General features: G+C 34.6%; 1 protein-coding gene across 2 annotated transcripts in view; it reads right to left on the bottom strand.

Annotated features, from left to right (window-relative positions):
* The window catches only part of ASCC3 (activating signal cointegrator 1 complex subunit 3), a 247,440-nt gene that overhangs the window by 95,876 nt on the left and 131,971 nt on the right, over positions 1 to 19,593 (bottom strand). For both annotated transcript variants that reach the window (XM_015858848.2, XM_015858850.2), the window contains exons 15-16: positions 703 to 894; positions 166 to 390 (exon numbers count right to left, since the gene is read on the bottom strand). In XM_015858848.2, coding sequence (XP_015714334.1) covers positions 166 to 390; positions 703 to 894 — 417 coding nt within the window. The remainder of the gene's footprint in view (positions 1 to 165; positions 391 to 702; positions 895 to 19,593) is intronic.

Raw genomic sequence — 19,593 nt, 5'->3', positions numbered from 1 at the left:
AACATTTTCACATATAACAGTTCAGTCCTCTGTAAAATACATAGTTGCAGTAATAAAGATTCAATTTTAGCTATTTTATTTGTGAAAATAACATTTTTCATTTTTGCTTCAAATAGTTTTATTCCTTCTAGGTTTGTTAGTTTTTCAAAATAATTGAAAAATTACCTCTGCATTTAGGTTGTCAGCAAGACTTTCAAGAAACTGGCTTTCAATTGGATTCTGCTGAGTAAGAAGAGTCAGGTAATGACTGAGTTTATCATGAGTTGTAATAATGATGCCTTCTCCGAATTTGTCAAACTGAGGCCGTCCAGCTCGACCAAATATCTGCATGACATCTAAAATTCCAAGGTCAACAAAGGAGCCTCTTTTTGCAGCATATATTTGTGTTCCCTGATTGAGGAAAAGTTAATAAAAATTAACATAAATACACATGAACATAATCCTGATGAGCTGAATACTGAAATTAGGCAAATACAGCATGATTTCAGAAGTGTACTTTAACTAATCCTTTCATAATCTTTGATATATTTAAATCTTTACTATACAAACTAGACTCCAACTAGTAAGAATCAGTTTAATGAGATATAAATAACATTTCAAGTCCATCAGACATTTCCCCTCCAGCTCCCTAACCCACAATAAAGATCTTGCTATCTTTCCTGTAAGACAGAGAACCATGTGCAGAGTAATATAAGCCTTTACCTTAATAACAACAGCATGAGCAGGAAGATTGACACCCCAGGCAAGTGTAGCTGTACAGACTAGGACTTTGATATGTCCATTAGAAAAGAGGTTCTCGACCAAACTTCTGTCTTGCCGCAGCATTCCTGCATGATGAATACTAAATCCATCTGGAAACAGCTCACGCAACTGCTTATTTCTGGATCTCTGTACCTAAAATAGAAAAGCATAAATATTAAATTCACTTTCAATTGCAGTACAAGAAGCACTGTATTTAAAAAAATACAGGAAAATAAACCACTCAATATTATTCTGAGTCATATGAAAGGAACCATTTATATTAACATTGATCATTTTGTTAGCACCAATACGTCACAATTTGCTATAAATGAATTTGAATCATTTTCATGTTTTCCAAAGAATACACTTCATTGTTCAAAGGAATACTATTTTTAAAATGTAATTTTATTACATTTACAATTATTACAATTACAGTTTAATGTAAACAAAGATCCAAATCTACTGATAACCATTATGGACACTGAAATGGACAATTCACGTATCTCTTTTCCTTATAATTCCTTCAGTCTATGCAAGCAGATAGAACAGGCTTAAGTAGCAGGCTGCATGCATGAAGGGATAACATCTCCATCTCCTGCCATTGCATCTTGGCACAGTGTGGATTAAGAAGCTGACAACCAAACTGTTCACCTACCCCTCATTTTTACCACTCCCATGTATGCGAGGCTGTAATATCAGTTTGGAAAAATCTTCCAGCCTCCCTTTGCATAGAATGCATGTAAGAATGTCTTCCTTACTGCTGAGTGCCGGCTTGACCATTATGCTCCTGAACTGAAGAGGGACTCAGAGTTGAGAAAAACTAGTATTTTTCCCTTTCATACACTAAAATCTAAAACTCGAATTACTTTGGAGCATGCCTTCCAGAAGGAACAAGGAAAGAATAAAGAAACCCAACACTTAGCATCACCAAAGCTTATGACATTGTAGGCATTTGGGAACAAAGCTCTTTCTTCTCAAAACATGGCTTTAGGCCAACATTTAAGTATCATAAAAGATACAGCTCTTTTATTACAACTAGGATGACAGGAGCAAAGGAAGAATAGCCCAGGTGTAAACTAGAATAAATGACCTTCAGGTAAGCTTTTATAAGTTAAAATACAAGGCCACAGAGCACACTCTATTCAGCCTCTTTGTACCCTGGACCCTGGTTACTGATTCCTCAGATCTTCATATTTCAGTGTATTGATTTGTCACAAACAACTTTTATTTTCATCCCATCTCTTTCTCAAACCACTTTCTTCCAAACCTGATCACTGCTATGTACAACATCAGAAGGGTTCCTGTAATGATGATGCTGATCTTTCCCCCAAATATATTTCTTTATTATCACTGCCAACAAAGAATCATTATTTTTCTACAGGCCACAGGATAAATCTATTTTTTTTTCTCTCTTTTTCTATCATCCTATTTTTAGCCTTGCAGATTACAGTGAATTAATTCTAGACCAAATTATGATTTTTTTTTTTTTCTTCACTCTTCATATTTATTTGTACCTGACACACAGCCACTCGAGTTGACTTAAGAGATACGAACAGGGTAAAGAAAAATACAGTTTATATTACTGGCATACTGCCAAATGTGAACAATAAGTCTCTGCAAACACAGAAATAAATAAGAAGATGTGAATGCAATTATAAAGGACAACATGGAAAGAAAAATACTGTAGGAAAAACACTTTTCCTAGCTTCACAATTCTCAACTTCTGGATATCCAGTCTTTTCTATTATAGGTATGATTATTTCCTATTCACTTAGAGGAAATCAAACAGAGCTTTTAACGACACATTAATTATTGGCAATTTTAATTAATGCTACAATGCTTAAAAAATGAATTAAAAAAAAAGTTCATGACAGATTTTCTTTATGAGACAGAGGATGGAAACAAATACATTATAATGTACACAAACGCACCAAAGATTGCATGTATAATAAATCAACAACAAATCCCATAGATGACGGGCATGCAGAAAACTCACTTCAGTTGCAAAGCAATGAACAATTGAGACACAGCAATTTGGATTCATCTTGACTACATTCTGAACTTGCTGTAAGCATTAAGCAACATAATTAACTTGTATCTTTTAAAAAAGCACATATTTGTATGTGATAGAACAACTGTCAGAAATTTTACTTTTTTTAGGTCTCGCACATCTATTTTGCAGATCTGAAGGTAGTCATTTTACAAAAAGCACAATTATTCAATATCAAAAATTACACCCTATAAATTACCCGCAGCTGAAAAACCTGCTCTTCAGCTTGCACAATTTAAAAAATTACATACTTCTGTTTGTAACCTTAATGCTTATGTTGTCTAACTCTCATGGAAAAATGGGCCAAGTTAGAAATAGGAAACTAGAAGAATAAAATATTTTGCTATACAAGGGAGGAAACTTTTGTTTATAGAATCATAGAATGGTTTGGTTTGGAAAGGATCTTTAAGGTCATCTTGTTCCAAACCCCCTACTGCAGGACAGAAAACTTCCCTCCAGCCCCATCCAGCCTGGCCTTAAATGGTTCCAGGGAGGGGGCATCCACAGCCTCACTGGGCAACCTGTTCCAGTGTCTCACCACCATCACAGTAAAGAATTACTTCCTGACATCTAGTCTAAATCTACCTTCTTTCAGTTAATAAAAAATTTCCCCTCATCCTGTCTCTTGTCACTCCCCAGCTTTCCCATAGGTTCCCTTCGGGTACTGGAAGGCTACTAAGGTCCCCCCAGGCCTTCTCTTACAATTATATGAACCATTAGTATATACCAGTAGTTCTGAGAAAGGAACTTGTGAACACAGAAAAAAAGGAAAAGGGAACATTTTGTGTGAGAGAACACACTAAGACAATGAAACAAGTGATTACAATGAAGACTGTTTCAGAAGTAATGCTTAATATTTTACTATGTTGTCCCATGATTCCAGAGGCAAATGTTGGTAATATGACTGAAAAGGACGAACCTTCTTGCCAATATTCCTTCATGTTTTGTTGCTGCACAACGGAGGCAGTCTGACAAAATGTTGTCTGACACAGAAGTATGTGTGAAGCAAAGGTGTGCCACTGAATTCCTTCATGTGAAAGAAAATCACACCCACTGGCATTCATTGATGTTCACTTAATGTTTATGGAGACCAGTGGATGTGAGCACAGTGAATCAGTGGGTGGTATATTTCAGCAGTGAAAGAGAAGCCACATTCTGGACAGTCATGCAGATTTTCATAAGCACAGCATGCAGGCCTTTGTTCATTCCTGGTGCAAATGAATGGCTGATGGTGTTGACTGTGTTGAAAAACAGTATTGTGTAGCTGAGAATTCTACCAAACAGTGTTACTGTGCTCTTTGTATCTGTTGTTGTTTCCATGGAAAAAAATAGGAGACACTATTTTTAGAATGCCCTACATATATAACAGAAGTGAAACTACAAAATGCTAGAGTATCCCTCATCTTGCTTTATTACAGACTAAAGCGTTTTGCTTAAAATTTATATGAAGTGTAACAAAGTGCCTCAGGTGTACGGAGAAGTTGTTATGACCTCCGGGCACTGGTCGTCTGATTAGAATTGATTTTCCTTCCTCACCCATATCACTCAAGAGGACTGCAGATTTATGACCTCTGCTTACATGTGCACATGCATCTAATACACCATGTAGTAAATAAATTCCTAGTTTGGCTTGCTGCCACCTGTATTTCCCCTTTAAAAGTTTTAAATGTCATGCTCATCTTGATTAAGACATTAAAAATGTCATAATTAGGCATAAAAAATGTACTTAATTTTTATGAAAAATTAGGCATATGTAGGCAACAAACCTCAAATGTTTAAACAAACCTTAGGGCATTTCACCAAAGACTTAAACCAACAACAAAAAAGATAGCTTCCTTCACACTCTTACTTGCACCTGGTATCCCAAAGGTGTGATCATTCCTACAAGACAATGCACCACATGCTTTTTATCTGAACTATATATCTATCCTAAATGAACCATCAAAATTAAACTTTCAATAGGTTTATAGCTTTCCCCCCTTATTTTAACTAAGAAAAACACCACTAAAAAAAGGTAATAAAGTTTGATTACAAGAAACAGCTGCCAATAATTTACTTCTTAATAGGTGAAACAAAAGTTATTATTTTTGCTGATCTGATTGCTATGCTATGCTATTTTCTTGGACAAAGATTGCCTAATAACACTTTTTGACAATCATGAATTTCCTTCTTGCAACAGAAATTGCACAGGCTATTCTCATGATCACCCTGCTGCGGCAAAACCTCACTCATCTGATTGTAAGACTCAATCATCATAATTTTCACTCTGCACAGTTCACAACAGGGCAGCACTTGCATTTTGCTCAGAATGTACCATCATATTTGTTCACTGGTTTGGGCAATGCTGAGCATTTCATTCCCATCCTTTGTTCCTTGCACTGTCCTAATGCTCTGCAAATTATGAGCCTTGTCAGCCTTATCTGCTGAGTGCTGGCACTCAACAGAGGTGTCACAAACACCTAAAACAAACAAAATAAGGTACTGAATGGTTGTTTCTATTAATGCTACTACTGTGTTATGAATGTTCAGTTATTTCCAAAACAGTGAATTTGTAACTTTCCTAAAGAGATCAGAATCTGTAACTCTTTCATTGACCTTCTACATTTCTTAAAGCTGTAAGAAGACAAAAGCCTTCTTTACTTCATTCAAATAAGATATACTGCTGAATCTGCTTTACCTGACTCATTTAAAGAATACTAAATGCTTTTCAAAATTTATTAGATTAAAGTAAGATCCACTAAGGAAGTGAATACAGTCTGAGAAATGCAGAATGAAAAAACAAGTAGGCCCATCTTTGGGCCTACTCCTGCTCCATAAATACAAAAGCATTTAACAGGACATCTGTATATATGAGGACTGAGAGAAATGGCATTAAATGCCTGAAGGTTTGCAGGCTTAGACATTAGGAAACTAGAGAGTTGTTTTTTTTTGTTTATTTTACACATGACAGGACATTTGTTCTCTGGCTATTTTGTATTAACAGAAATAAAGGTGTAGTTTAATCTTGCTGTAGAAACCTAAGTTACATATAAAAAAATTGTCATGAAGCTCACCTTAAAAATATACACAACAGTTTAACGTGTTGGATTGAGATAGTGCTTCTGTATTAATAAACCCTCACATTACTTTCCTTGCTCATTCCTGGGAACAACAGCATTGTTATCACTGACTGATCATAAAGGGCCTGGTTCCTGTGAAGAACCCAAGGACTGCGGAGAGCTTTACTCAACAAAGAGGACTTACATGACCTAACTGATCATTTCTGGATGGATGTAGGATGGCCAATATACTGTTCTACTTAATAAGTATGCACACTCATTCTCTAAATCTCCTGTCTTTTAATGCATCTAGCTATTAACTTTGTACAGTTATCCCAATGTAATATCTCTGTCTAACACTTACTCTTTTACTGAGTTATAATTAGTGGGTACCCAGCAAGATAGTATTTGAAGAAGATAATTCTAGCAAACAAATGTGAATCAGCTTGGATTTCTCCTGGAAGTGTCAATAATTTAATTGTCTCCCCCTGGAGATTTAAGTTCACTGCATTAAAGTTAGAATTGTTTAAACCTATGAGTTACCGCTCTGATCAATTTACTGAAATCATCTCAGTAAGTTCTGTAAAGTGCTCTAAAAATACCTCTGAAGGAGAAATAAGAGAGTAGCGTGACTGCTTTGCTTAAACACATTCCTCCACGGCATATTCTGTCAATGTAAAGATAACAGTTCTTCAAGTGAAATCATCAGGAACACAATCCAGGAGCTATTTTCTGTATTACTGTATTATAACTGGTTTTCTTCTGAACTTCATCTTCCTTGTGTGCATCATGTAATGATACAGTATCCTGAGCTGGAACGTACCCACAAGGATCACTGATTCCTATTCCTGTCTCCACACAGCATCAGACAATATTTAAACTGTATGGCTGATGAGCGTTGTCCCAGCTCTTCTTGAACACCAACAGCTCAGGGCCATTACACTGCACTCGGGAGCCCAGGGTATGGTTGGCCTTTTGGACTGCTAGGGTGCACTGCTGGCTCAGATTTGCCTCTCTTAATACCTCCCTGATATAAGAGGGAAAAAAAAACACCTCACAAACAAAAAAAACCCAAGCCAGTTGTATAGATAAAACACTAACAACTTGAAATAGAATTTTGCAATGTGGACCAATGCAACCTAGTAATTCAGTTAAAACCAGACAGAGGTGCCTTACAACTGTATAAATTAATGATACTCATAAAAAGATTTAAGAATCTAGAATGAAAAATAATTATTCTATATAAACAGAAGTAGCAATCTGCACTGGGTTCACAAAGGAAATGTTATTCACAGTGACCCAGTTTAAGGGCCACAGATGAGTGAAAACACAGGAAGAATATAACAACACATTTGAGTTGCTAATTATAATTTTCATACTTTATAAAATCATAAGCAAATTTCAATTGTTTAAAGAAAACACAATACAGATAAAGTAGAGGCATTTTTGCACTGCTTCAGTAAAAGTCTGGACTCTACAGTGAGCAGAAAACTATATCTAAATAATCTCAAAACTCGTTAAAAAAGTGGGGTTAAATATTTCAGTTTAGTAAAAGCATTTAGTGCACATCAGTTAAAATTGATTTAATTTTATGACATGGATTTCAAATGCATGCAAAATCAAGAAAATCTTTATTTTCTTTCTCGTCAAGTCAGAATCAGACTGTTCTCTCTCTGGGAGTATATACACAAAACCTGGAAAATTCTGCAAAGTACCAACACTCTGCCCTTCAGATAAGAAGTCCTGCTGTCATATTTGTTAACCACTTGGAGAACATGGAGTCATCAGTCTTGGTCTGATTTGCTGAAAGCAGAAGGCATTCTCAGTTTCCTTTTAGTAAACTAAACAGAAGGGAAGATATAGAGCAATGAAAAGAAATTGATACAGTGAGAGTGTGATGACATGCGAGTGCAGTATGGCAACAGATAGGATAAATTTGTACCAGTTTCAGTTCATACACTGACATCCTCTGGAGACCTAGTTAAATCTTTTGTTTCTGTGCTTAACTGTGCAGAGATTTCAATATTTCCGCTTCAATTGAAAGCTGATATTGCATGGTTTCTGTAAAAGTATTTGTTATATCTGAGAAAACCTGCTTTGCTTCTCTCTAACACTCAAAACTTCACTCTGCCAAGCCATGAAAATATTGGATGTATTTTTACTCTGAGACAGCTAAAGCAGAAAGTGTTCTCAAGGTCTTTCCAGTACAGCTGCAGCTTACTTATGACTTCTCATCATTGTTTTTAGTGCAAATCATCACCAAAAACTATACAGAGACATTATTACCCCTACAAGAAAAAACAAATGCATCTGTGAACATCAAGTGTATTTCTCATTTCCTAATTAACCTAGAAAAGTCCTGCCACAATATCACTCCTGTGGAAAGTGACATATTGAAGACTAGTGAGACTATCGAGAAGAATGGAATTTCTCTAACGAGTTTGTAGGTAATTGTAAAAGTGCAATATGAATTAATAATCTATAGGGTTTTCAAGCAGTTTTACTCTAGAACGAGTATGGAAGATTGTGAAAAGCTAAAATTTTATCTTAAAACAGGACAATAACTGTTTCCTTTCAGAAAAATACTACAGGCATTAAATGCCTTTTGATTTTGCATCATGGCTGTTGCTTTTTTTTCCTTTTTCCTCACTCTTCCAGCTTCTAGAGGAAGAACTAAACATTATGCCATGCAGGAGTGGATAGAGAAAATGCAAATCAATGAAATAAAAGTAGTACAAGTTCTTAAACTAAAAATGTCAAACCGTACCCTCCTTTCACTAAGTGACTTAACTATATGATCTCAACTTTTAGAAGAATAAAGATAACCAAATTAGCACATCAGCACACCTGCAGCATGATAATATTTTTTTTTCTGATAGATGAATCCCAGTTGATAAGAAAAATGCAAGAAAATTCATAACATAGTTAGCATCCCATAAAAACTTAACACACATTTTTGTTTTATAACAGTCTATTAAACAAGTATCAGAACCACAAGTTCCATTCCTTCTTTGTCCTTGCTATGTAAGAAAAGTTTAAGGACTTGAAATGTTCACTGTCACCAAATATGAAATCTTACAAAGAAAATCATTTTTGAGAAATTTTGAAAGAAAATAAAAATGTTTAGATATTTATACATTTCCATACTGAGATGTTCATGTGGTCTCTTCTGTCTATTTATGAGTGATAATTTATCTGATAAAGTACTAACATGGAAAAAAATCCCTTAAGAAACTAGTAGATCTGTACATTCTGGGATGAGCGAAACCTGCTTCATCATGAGTTTTTTATTCCTTATGTCCATTTGACTCAACTCAAATGCACATCCCATCACATCTCCGTATCTTCATCTCTCTCAGAATTATCTTCACCTTTCTGGTTCATATTTTTTCCTACTCAACTCTCAGGAGAAAAAAAACTGTATGTTAGAAGTCTCCATGAGACTAAGTATTTATTATCAATGCCTCAGTCAGCTTATCATCACACCTTTGGCAAGTATATTGTCTTTTTTGTTAGTTTTACTCTAAATTACCAGCAAGCTGCCCTCAGAATTTCTGCAGTGTCAGAGTTTAACTGTGAAGCCTGTGGACTATTAAATATTGTTCAAAGTCAGTTTCAAAGGTAACACAAATCTTTTACAGACTTGATAGGGCACAAAAGTAGCACCTAATAAGTGATGTAACAAAAAGGTTTATATAACTATGCTCTTTTGGCCAGCAGACCTGGGGATTTAGAGATTGATTGTTAGTTAAAGAGACGCAACTATCAGGCTTTTTACTGGGTGAAACCAGCTGCTTTAAGAAAGGGGCAGTTCAAAGAGCTTGACTTCATAGCCAGATTCAATGCCAAATGAAGGCATATTTCCACAGACGTCTGCTAAATTAAATAAGATCCATTGTGGTTTTAAACTCTGTCCACTGGAAGAAATAGGTTTTAATATTTATTGTATTCCTCTCCCCTAATTCAGCAAAACAAAGAGATGGAAACCAAACAACAAAATGTTCCTCCAGATCCAGCCTTTACATTTTGACTATTGTATATCAATTATCAGCTTTATATTTCATACTTCATGAAGCCTACAAGATAATTGTTATGTTTAAAAATCATAGAGATGATGCAATTAAGTATAATTAATTTTGACTTTGAAATATTATTCTACCACTACCACTCTTCAAGTATGTAAAAATCACACATTGCTCAATTTTTTCATGTATTTTCTTGTGCAGACGGTTTTCATAATACATTTGCACTCACTGTGAAAAAAGTATTGTGTCAATGTTAATTCATCCATCTCCTTTGTCTAGGGTTTGTAAATTGGATTAGATCTGTCAAAACTACTGTTAAGATTCTGTAATTCATACACCATTACTTTAAAGCAGTCTACACAGTTTCTTCAGTAAGCTAAGTTTAAATGTTTTGCCCACACAGCACACAGACTGCACATTTAAGAAAATGTCTCATTTATACCAAGCATACCATGGAGAATTAATTACCTAGCAGAAAGGGAGAAAGGAGACTGCTACTTTCTCAGTGCAGTGCACAGCAGCACACAAGTGACAGGAGAGTCGCTGTGATGCTTTGACAGTCCCTCTCCATCCTGGATTCATTTCTCTGTTTACCTAATGTGCATGCATTAGTGCTAATGACAGTTCAAGAGAGTTAAGATCTATACTGTAGGTTTCATTTTCTTTACTCTTTTAATTATATTAAGTTTCCTGTACAATCGCCATCTTTGTTCTAATCATTATATCCTTCACATGCTTCATTTCACAGCCCTCCCTTCTTCAAGAGCAGTCCAAAGTCAAAAGGCTTTGCAAGGCTATTTACCTAAAATTTGAATTTGTATCCTTGATGCTGCATTTGCTGGGGGGTTCAGACCCTAGGAAAAAGCAAACACTAAACAATTCCCTTAAAATTAATTTATCTGTATATTTTACTGCTTGAAGTGAGTAATAACATTCCTGAACTGAAAATCTCTATACTGTTCTGATGGTAGAAATAACTTAAGTTGAAATAAAAGTATATATAAAGAGGATTTTCTTCCCTTACATTAAGCGTGAGCACTAGTCCCATCTACGTAAAATAACTCTCTAACAAATTTACTACAATCACTTCCAAAACATAGTAATAGCCTTGCAACATGGTGGAAGAGAAACTTCCTCTGAAACCAAAGAAGTGAATGAATACCATGGCTCAGTGTTAAGACAGTCATCACATTTGTGGAATCTTGTTACAAGTATGTACCATACAGTTATTATCAGGATACCAGTTTTTGGTGGTTTCAAGATGTTATTACTGACTTAAGAACAAAAATCAGATTAAAAGGAATGGTAAATCTCTGACTTGTGCAAAACTACGGGTTTTTAATTAGGTAAGCATATCAAGCATTTCTAAAGCTTTTACAATTTTGTTTGTTTTTCTCATACACTTTGAAAGCCAGCATGAAATATCATATGAATTATAAAATTAATGTAAAAATAGAAAATAATAATATAAATAAATAATATGTTAAATATATCATAAAGCAAGTGTACCATTATATCATTAAGCACCTTTAGATATCGGCTTACACATTTAAAATCTAAACCTCTGAAGCTATTCAACAGTATTTATTTTAGTTAATTTGTATGTGAGGATTCAAGGTAATTTTGAGCTCCAAGCATGAAATGGCTGATTATCTTGATACAGAAATTTTACACAGAATAGAAACCCAGAGGCTATGCTTATGCATTGGTGTTATCTCCCCTATTCCGAGTGACCATTCACTGCAGAAAAACCTATTGCACCTGTCATCTGTGATAGCAGCATACAGCCTTTCTAATCAGATTTATAGAAACAGATTGATTACTTACAGTTTTTGGCATTGCCTTTTAATCTTGAGAGCAACCTAGAAAAGATTCCCTACTCTACTTCAGAAGACATCACTCGAGATAACTATATAGTTCCATCATATTTGTTTAATCTGTACACCACTAAAGCTGAAGATAAAATGGCCAGCAAATGTTGTCTGATGTGGATAAATGTCTCTAGAAATCAAAGACAGTGCCTGATCATTTGAGATACACTTCCTTGCCAGCAGCTTGTTATGGCAGAGCTCAGTTGGATATAATGACACCAACACTTAGATGCCTTCATGCAGATCTGTACAGCTGAAGTAGGAGTCCCAGCAATCCCCACAGTGGTCTGGCAGCAGAGGCTTGGCGCAGGATTCCTGCTCCCTGCCTGCTCTATGTCTGCCTCAGGCTGAGCTCAGTCATCCCCCTGGCTGCCCAGAATGTGCTGAACACCAGCAACAGGAGCTCAGCCACAACATGCATATGTAGACATAACGTGTGGACTCCTAAACCTTGCATGATATGTCACCATGGAAACCACTCAGATTTAGATTAATGACCAAAAATTATCCATGACAGGCTTAGACAAAATAGACCCACAAAGAATCTTCTGTTGCAACAAATTTCTACTGTAACTGACACAGGTGTCGATGCAACACTTACAGGTGAGACCTATCAACAATAGCTTCTAATTATCACTCACTGTTCTGAGTAATTCAGAACCTACTTGAATTTGCATGCTCTGCTCTTTTCATTATTCTGATACTGAGTACATACTATCACTAAGAAACTGAAAAAACAATTGAAAAATGGCCCAACGCATGAAAATTAATCAAATCATTCCATTGCTTTAAATGTCTGAAAACAACAGAACCAAGGAATGTTACAGTGAAAATAAGGAAAGTTTCCATTGTTTCTATTGTTGACAGCAGCATCTTATCTGGTGGCATTATTTATCAGAAATTCACTTCCTACTCATCAGAATCACCAAAAGTAATCACGTACTTCCCCATAAAATGTAACATTCCCACCATTATTTCTCCACTAAGACAAAACCAAGCAATTGATTCACAGACTCTGTCATAACCATACAGGTCACAGTGCTACTTAAAAGTATGACAATAAACAGTTTCCTGTAATGTGATGAAGTTGATCAGAACACAGTATAACTGTAATGTTCCCAAACTGTCATTTCTTAATCCCAAATGGTGGGATTAAATTCCTTATAAATCTCAATTTTTTCCCTAATAATCAAAAACACAACCTGTCTTTAAGTGATTTTTCTTACCTGTGCAAATTTATGAGATTACTGATTATATTTTTAGTTTGAGAGTAAAATTAATGACTTTTGTGAATGATGGAGCAAGTATTAAAATTCAGTCAGAGAAGAAAAGGTTTCCACTAACACAAATTCTCAGGGGCATGATTTAGCAGAGGGTTGTTAGTTAGGGTAGTATGGTTAGGTCATGGTTGGACTCAATGATCTTTAAGGTCTTTTCCAACCTGAGTGATTCTATGATTCTATTAAATATTGGACTGTTTAGTTTACTATGAACTATTATTCCAGTAATCAAAATAATTATTTACTAACAAATATGCAAAATATAATTCTTAAGATTGATGCAGGAAGTAGAATGCATTTATGTTCGTCAGACCCACAGAGACAATGTGTTTTGTTACTCATGGAATAAATATCTCAAAGCAAAGAAGAATGAATATTAGTACATTTATTTTTTAATTTTCATTCTTCAAAATGTTCTATATCCAAACAAAGAGAAGTCCTTCAGCTACCATAAAATCAGGACTATAGATACGCATTAACAAGTGCGGCCACAAGATGGCTCTCAACTCTCAGAATTAAAAACCGATCGAAAATGAGCTAACGCTGAATGTCAAATAGCTTTTCCCCCACTTACTAGCAATATGGTTCACCTCAAATTATTTCTAGAAACGTTACTCCACCTTTAGAAAAATAATTCTTAGATATTTCAAGTTTGCTTTCTTCCTCAATGCCACAAACCTTTCAACAAAAATTCAAACATAGTATTTCTAGACTACTTGTAACAAACATTGACATATTCCTGTCACAACTCTCCCCAAAAACTAAGCCCTCTTGATAGCTAAAATTCTTACATATGTAAAAGCAAACTCCTGTTTTTTTTTCTTCTAAAGTTATTTTTCAAGTATTTAATAGTACTAGTTCTGTGTCATGATAAAAAGTACATGAAACTTTATATTGCATATATGAATTTGTATGTTGATAGCCTCTTAGACAGCGTGTTCACTTCCAGTATGCTCCAGCTGAATTCTCTGTGTTCTCATTCCTTTCAAAGGCTTATTAGCAGTTTGTAGGTTTTGTTGGCAACGTTCCACTCATTTCCTTACTCATTTAGTACCATAAATGTCCCTGTTTGTTTTCACTTAATATTTATTTTTTCCACAAGTGCAAATCTGAAATTTAAAGAAACTGTACTATGTAGGAAAAAAAGGTATTATTAAATAGGGTTATGATTTTCAAGTGAGTAAATAATTAGAATTGCTTGATTTTGCTAAAAAATAAAATAAAAAAACAAAAACCAAAAAACACTCTGAGAACATAAAAAAGGAGAAATACAATGAACAAACTTAATTACCTTTTTCCTGCAAAAAGGCAGATACATAACTTGGCATTTGTGCTGTTGCTGTGCATGATTATGAGCATGATAGATGTTTAAAACTCACCCACAACAGATAAGTCTCTAGGATCAATACAACTGGAAAACGATTCATAGAATCATAGAATACGATAAACATAAACTTGTAACAGGTAAATCATAACTGTAAGGGACAGAGAGCAGTAGAAGATTCACAGTAAAGTGTTTCACAGAGTTCACACATACAAATTATGATACTAACTCAGTAGTTCAAATAACCTCTGCCTTGTCACTATGGATCAATGAATTCTTCAGACCAGTATGGTACTGTGAAAGGATTGAAGTCTCTTATAATCACTGTCTTGGATATACTCCTTAGACAAGAGATCTCAGTGATTATTTCAAGAAATACTTAACAGATACAAAATCTAACAGTGTACTTGAGAATAACTAGTACAAAGTGTTTCAAAGTTGTTTGCCCTGGAGCAAGAAACCAGAGATGTTTTCAATGCTACACTGCAGTAAAAACATTCTTCTACTATGCTCAAAACTATTGAATCAAGAGTCCAGAAAACCATTTCTGAATGTAAAGAGAGTTATAATACTGGTAAGCTTATATGAGTGTTTTTAACTTATAGAACACCATGACAGAGTCACATTTTCTTTCTGATCTGAGTTCCAGAAGCTTGCTGAAAATCCACATCTGCAAAACATTGTCCTGTGTTTTTCTATGAAACGCTGGTGCTGTACTAAGCTGTGTCCTTAGGGCTTACACCAAAGCCAACAGTCTTTCCCATTAGCTCCAATAGGTTTTTATTTGGACTCTTCAACTGCAAACCAACTAGGACTTCTTTCAATTATTTAGTAATACTACAGTTTAAATGAAAACATGGCTATATGAACGTGAAGGTCTCAAACTCTGCTCAGATTTCTGATTGCTGTCGTTGATAAATAAATGTAGCACAATACTTCAAAAAAGTGGTCCCTAGAATCAAAGACTTTGCACTGAAATTCATTGTTTTATTACAAAATGCATGCTTATTGAAGTCAGAACTACCCTTGCAGACATAAAATGTGCAGTACTTTTCATCACTGATGCAACTGCCTTTGATTCCAGAGCTAACTGCTTTTCAAGCATTATTACAAAGAGACTAGAAAGGCTTTTGCAAATCTCCTGGTATTCTAAATTCTAGACCCTAAGTGTTTGTCATCCACTGCTATGTTTTCAGTATTTTGTCAGCAGTTTTCAATATTTTAGAACTTCCAAATTTCCAGGCCAGCTTACACAGGTAACTTTCCAAACTGTCGATGTTTTATTTTTTTCCCAATGTAAATAAATAAATGAAGATAGGGAAGAATCTCTAGCAGACCAGCTACCAAAAACAGAGCGCAGAAATAGTAATGACAGTTCTGCACACGGCAAAATCAAATTTAATCTCACAGTTCTCTTAATACCCATACATAGAGAATGAAAGATCCTTGTAGTAGTAGCAGAAACCACCATGGGTTCATCAAAAACATGTTTCAAGGTAATTATTCAAATAAATAACATTTTACTAGCTCTAATAGGTCCTTATTTGGAAACAAAAGCAAAAACAAAACAAAAACAAACAAACAAAAACAAAAAAGATTTATTAAGTGTATTTTAAGTGTATATTAAGCCAATGAATACAGCCTCTGTATCAATCAAGATGCTGTAAACTATTTTGGCCACAGGCACCTATTTGGTTTGCAGGGTAGACCATCTCAGGTTTTGCTCAACATGGGGAATCATTTGTAACATTTTCCCACAAGCAACAACAATTTACACAGTTACATAACATTACAAATTATTTTTCTTATCTGTACATACTTTTACCCATCTTTTACCTACATAAACTTAATAGCCTTGGTCCTAGCTCAGGGAAGAGGAGGCTGAAGGGAGACCTTGCTACTCTCTTCAAATACCTGGAAGATGACTGTAGTGAGTGTGGGGTTGGTCTCTTCCCATTGGTGACAGGATGAGGGGAAATGGTGTCAAATTGCATCAGCAGATGGTTTAGGTTGGATATCAGAAAAATTTTGTGACAGTAAGGGTTGTTAAGCACTGAAATAGGCTCCCCAGGGAGGTGGTTGAGTCACCATCCCTGGATACGTTTAAAAACCGTTTGGATGTGGTGCTCAGGGACATGACTTAGCGGAGGGTTGTTAGTTATGGTAGTATAGTCAGGCTTTGGCTGGACTTGATGATCTTTATGGTCTTCTCCAACCTGAGCAATTCTATGATTCTATGGGGAAACAAAGACAATTGGCTAATCTGTATAAATACATTTAGCATCTTTGAAATTTAGTTCTAGCTATGTACTTCTACTATATAGAGAACTTGTCCTATTTCACATTTGTCTCAGCAATCAATAGTTTTGTAACTTCTGCATTACATAAACTTATGAAGTCAGTAATTTACTTTCACAGAGATGACAAACCACTACAATAGAGAAAAACTTTTGTACATATAACCACTTTTAGTACAGCTTCTAATATGTTTCATTACACATTTTCAAACGGTTGAGCAAATTAGATATAAGAAGGCAGCATACATAGAAGACCTATTAACTTTTTGATTTCTATAGCAAGGGCCCATTAAGCAAATGCAAAAAACTTATTTGTGAGTACTGAACAGAGTACTATTAGGTAACCTGGTTGCACAAGGAGTTTTTCAGACCCATGATGACTACGTTATATGCAGATACCATTTGTTATTAAAGGAATAGTGAATAACTAGACATTACTAAATTTTAAATGGACCAATGGCTGATTAACTGTTGATATCAATACACATGAAGCAAGATGCCATAATGCTTATAACCATGTGCTTTTTATATTAAGAAAATTGTACATAGTTTATAGAAACAATCACTGTTTAAATTCCTCTACTTTTGAGTTAAGAATACTAAATATTGAAAACAAAAATACTTGCTAGGATTTTCTATTATTGTTTATCAAAGCAACAAAATATTCTTTCAAAGACAGGATGATGCTGAAAAAATTTTACTCATTTCATCAGAAAAGTTGTTACAACTGTGAACCACAGCAAGAATTATAAATTCAAAGGCAAAAAATGTTAAAATCTGAAGATCTCGTAAGATTTTTGGAAATGTTTTCAGGCCATACACACATCATCTGTCTGTCAAAACAGGATCTGTCTTGCTTGTCTACTGTTTTTCCAGTTTTGCATACAGGATAGCAATTATTTTAACCAGCAAAAGTCTGAAGCCGAATAAAACCAATGCCTGAAAATACATTCCAATTCATCTTACACATTTAGTATCCAAAAGGTCTAAAAACATCACCTTAGTTCTTAATATTCTCCTACTCTAGTGAACATACTAGAAATTTTAGTGGTATTCATTTCAAATATCTTTATTCCATTGATTATGGGAGATGCTAGGACACAGCACCCGTGTGTCTTTCATACTTCTTGAAATATTTAGTACGTTATATCTTACTCTTGCTTGACAAAGAAACATTTTCACACATTCATTCATGAGGCTGTATAGGAAAACTTTGTTTCCCAGTCAAATTGGATAACCTATCATTTATAGTTTGCATTTGATAAGAAGGAAACATCCCAGGAAACAAAACTTCCTTGTGTTTGTATTTTTCAGCATGTCTGATCCAAGTTCTAAAGATGCATTAAAGATCTTCTTCTAACAAAAGCTTAATAAATTTCTTGTCATTTCATGTGAATAAAAATTTAAGTCTTCAAATCTAACATTTTCCTTTTTATTGATTTTAATGACCAAACTACTTAATCAACTTAGATTACTTCTTTTTATATCTGTACTTACAATGCTCCAAGATGAAGGTCTGAATGTGGAGGTTGACAATTTAGATTCATTTTTTTAAGCAGTTGTACTTCATTCTGGTAACCAATAATGGAACACAAGAGAATTGTACAATGCTGCATGACGGGAGGTTCAGACTGGACATCAGGAAAAAAGCTTTTAACTTTAAAAGGGAGTGGTCAAACACTGGACAAAGCTTTGAAGAGATGTGGTTGATGCCTCATGCCTGTCAGTGTTCAAGAAACACTTGGATAATGCTTTCAGTAATATGCTTTAACTTTCAGTCAGCTTTGAAGTGGTCAGGCAGTTGCAGTAGATGACCTTTGTATGTCTGTTCCAAGTGAGCTATTTTATTCTTTCTAGCACTGAAATTCACAAATCTTCTAATATTGCTTTTGTGTTCTATCAGTAGTAGTGAAATCTGTCTAGCAGTTTTTTTAGTAATGCTGTTTTCATTCCATATGATGGAAGCAGTTCCTTTTTTATCTACATTTCCATTATAGTTCATATACAGTTTGCGTATACTCTAGCTTTGTCAAAAACATGTTGCCGTCACTCTAGCTTCCACTAACATAACTTAATTCTAGTTCTGCTTTTTTGCTAATGAATCAAAAATTCCAAACATGATACATGAAAAGGGATGCATCCAAACCCACATATGACACTCACGGAATATATCTGAAAAGAAGATGGTAAGCATATCTATCTATCTATTTTAAGAACTTTTCAATCATTTGTTGCTGCTGTTTAGATCTTTTATAACCAATGACTAATGTTTTTGGTACAATAATCTGTTAGTAACAAAAACAGGTTTCTTAAATAACTAGGTTGTTTGAGAGAAATTTCATGAATACAGGCAAAATTATATTTTACAATGCTGAAGTTGCTATGCAATGATATCAGCTGTTTTATATATACAATGCTTTTCTCTAGCACTGTGATTTCCAACAAGCAGGGAATCTTCTGAATATTATTTGACTTCTGAAATTCTCTTTCAAACGAGGTTAAAATAAATTAGAAAACAAATAGAAGATAAAATTGAATGTTGCAGAAATTAAAGGCTCCAATATAGAGTAATTTTGATAACATAAATCAAATGTAATATATGCTAAAACCAAAGACTACCTGTGATACAACTTAAACAAACAAACAAACAAAGATAATAAATCTTTGGAAAAAAATAATACACAACTCTCTAAAAGTGTGCTTAATTGCTTTTTAACCTTTTTTATTTAGTCCAGCTATCAGTATGTGGCATGAGAAGACAATGGATCAAGTCCAGTTCTGCAGTGACTGTTTCTAATTGTTCTTTTACTAATATTTTCTTTATAAAACAGCATTTTATTTCAAAATTCATTTTAACAGGGGTAAAAATGCTTCTGTTCAGTTCTGACCTATGCTACATACTATGCAAATAAACTAAAGGAATATTTAAAAAGTTCAAACTAATTTACCAAAACTGTGGTATCTGGG

This window comes from Coturnix japonica, chromosome 3 (genome assembly GCF_054131305.1).
Source record: "Coturnix japonica strain WE chromosome 3, WE-NBRP24, whole genome shotgun sequence".
NCBI lineage: Eukaryota > Metazoa > Chordata > Aves > Galliformes > Phasianidae > Coturnix > Coturnix japonica.
The sequence above is the reverse complement of the archived record's forward strand: the minus strand, read 5'-3'. Positions and strand labels throughout refer to the sequence as shown.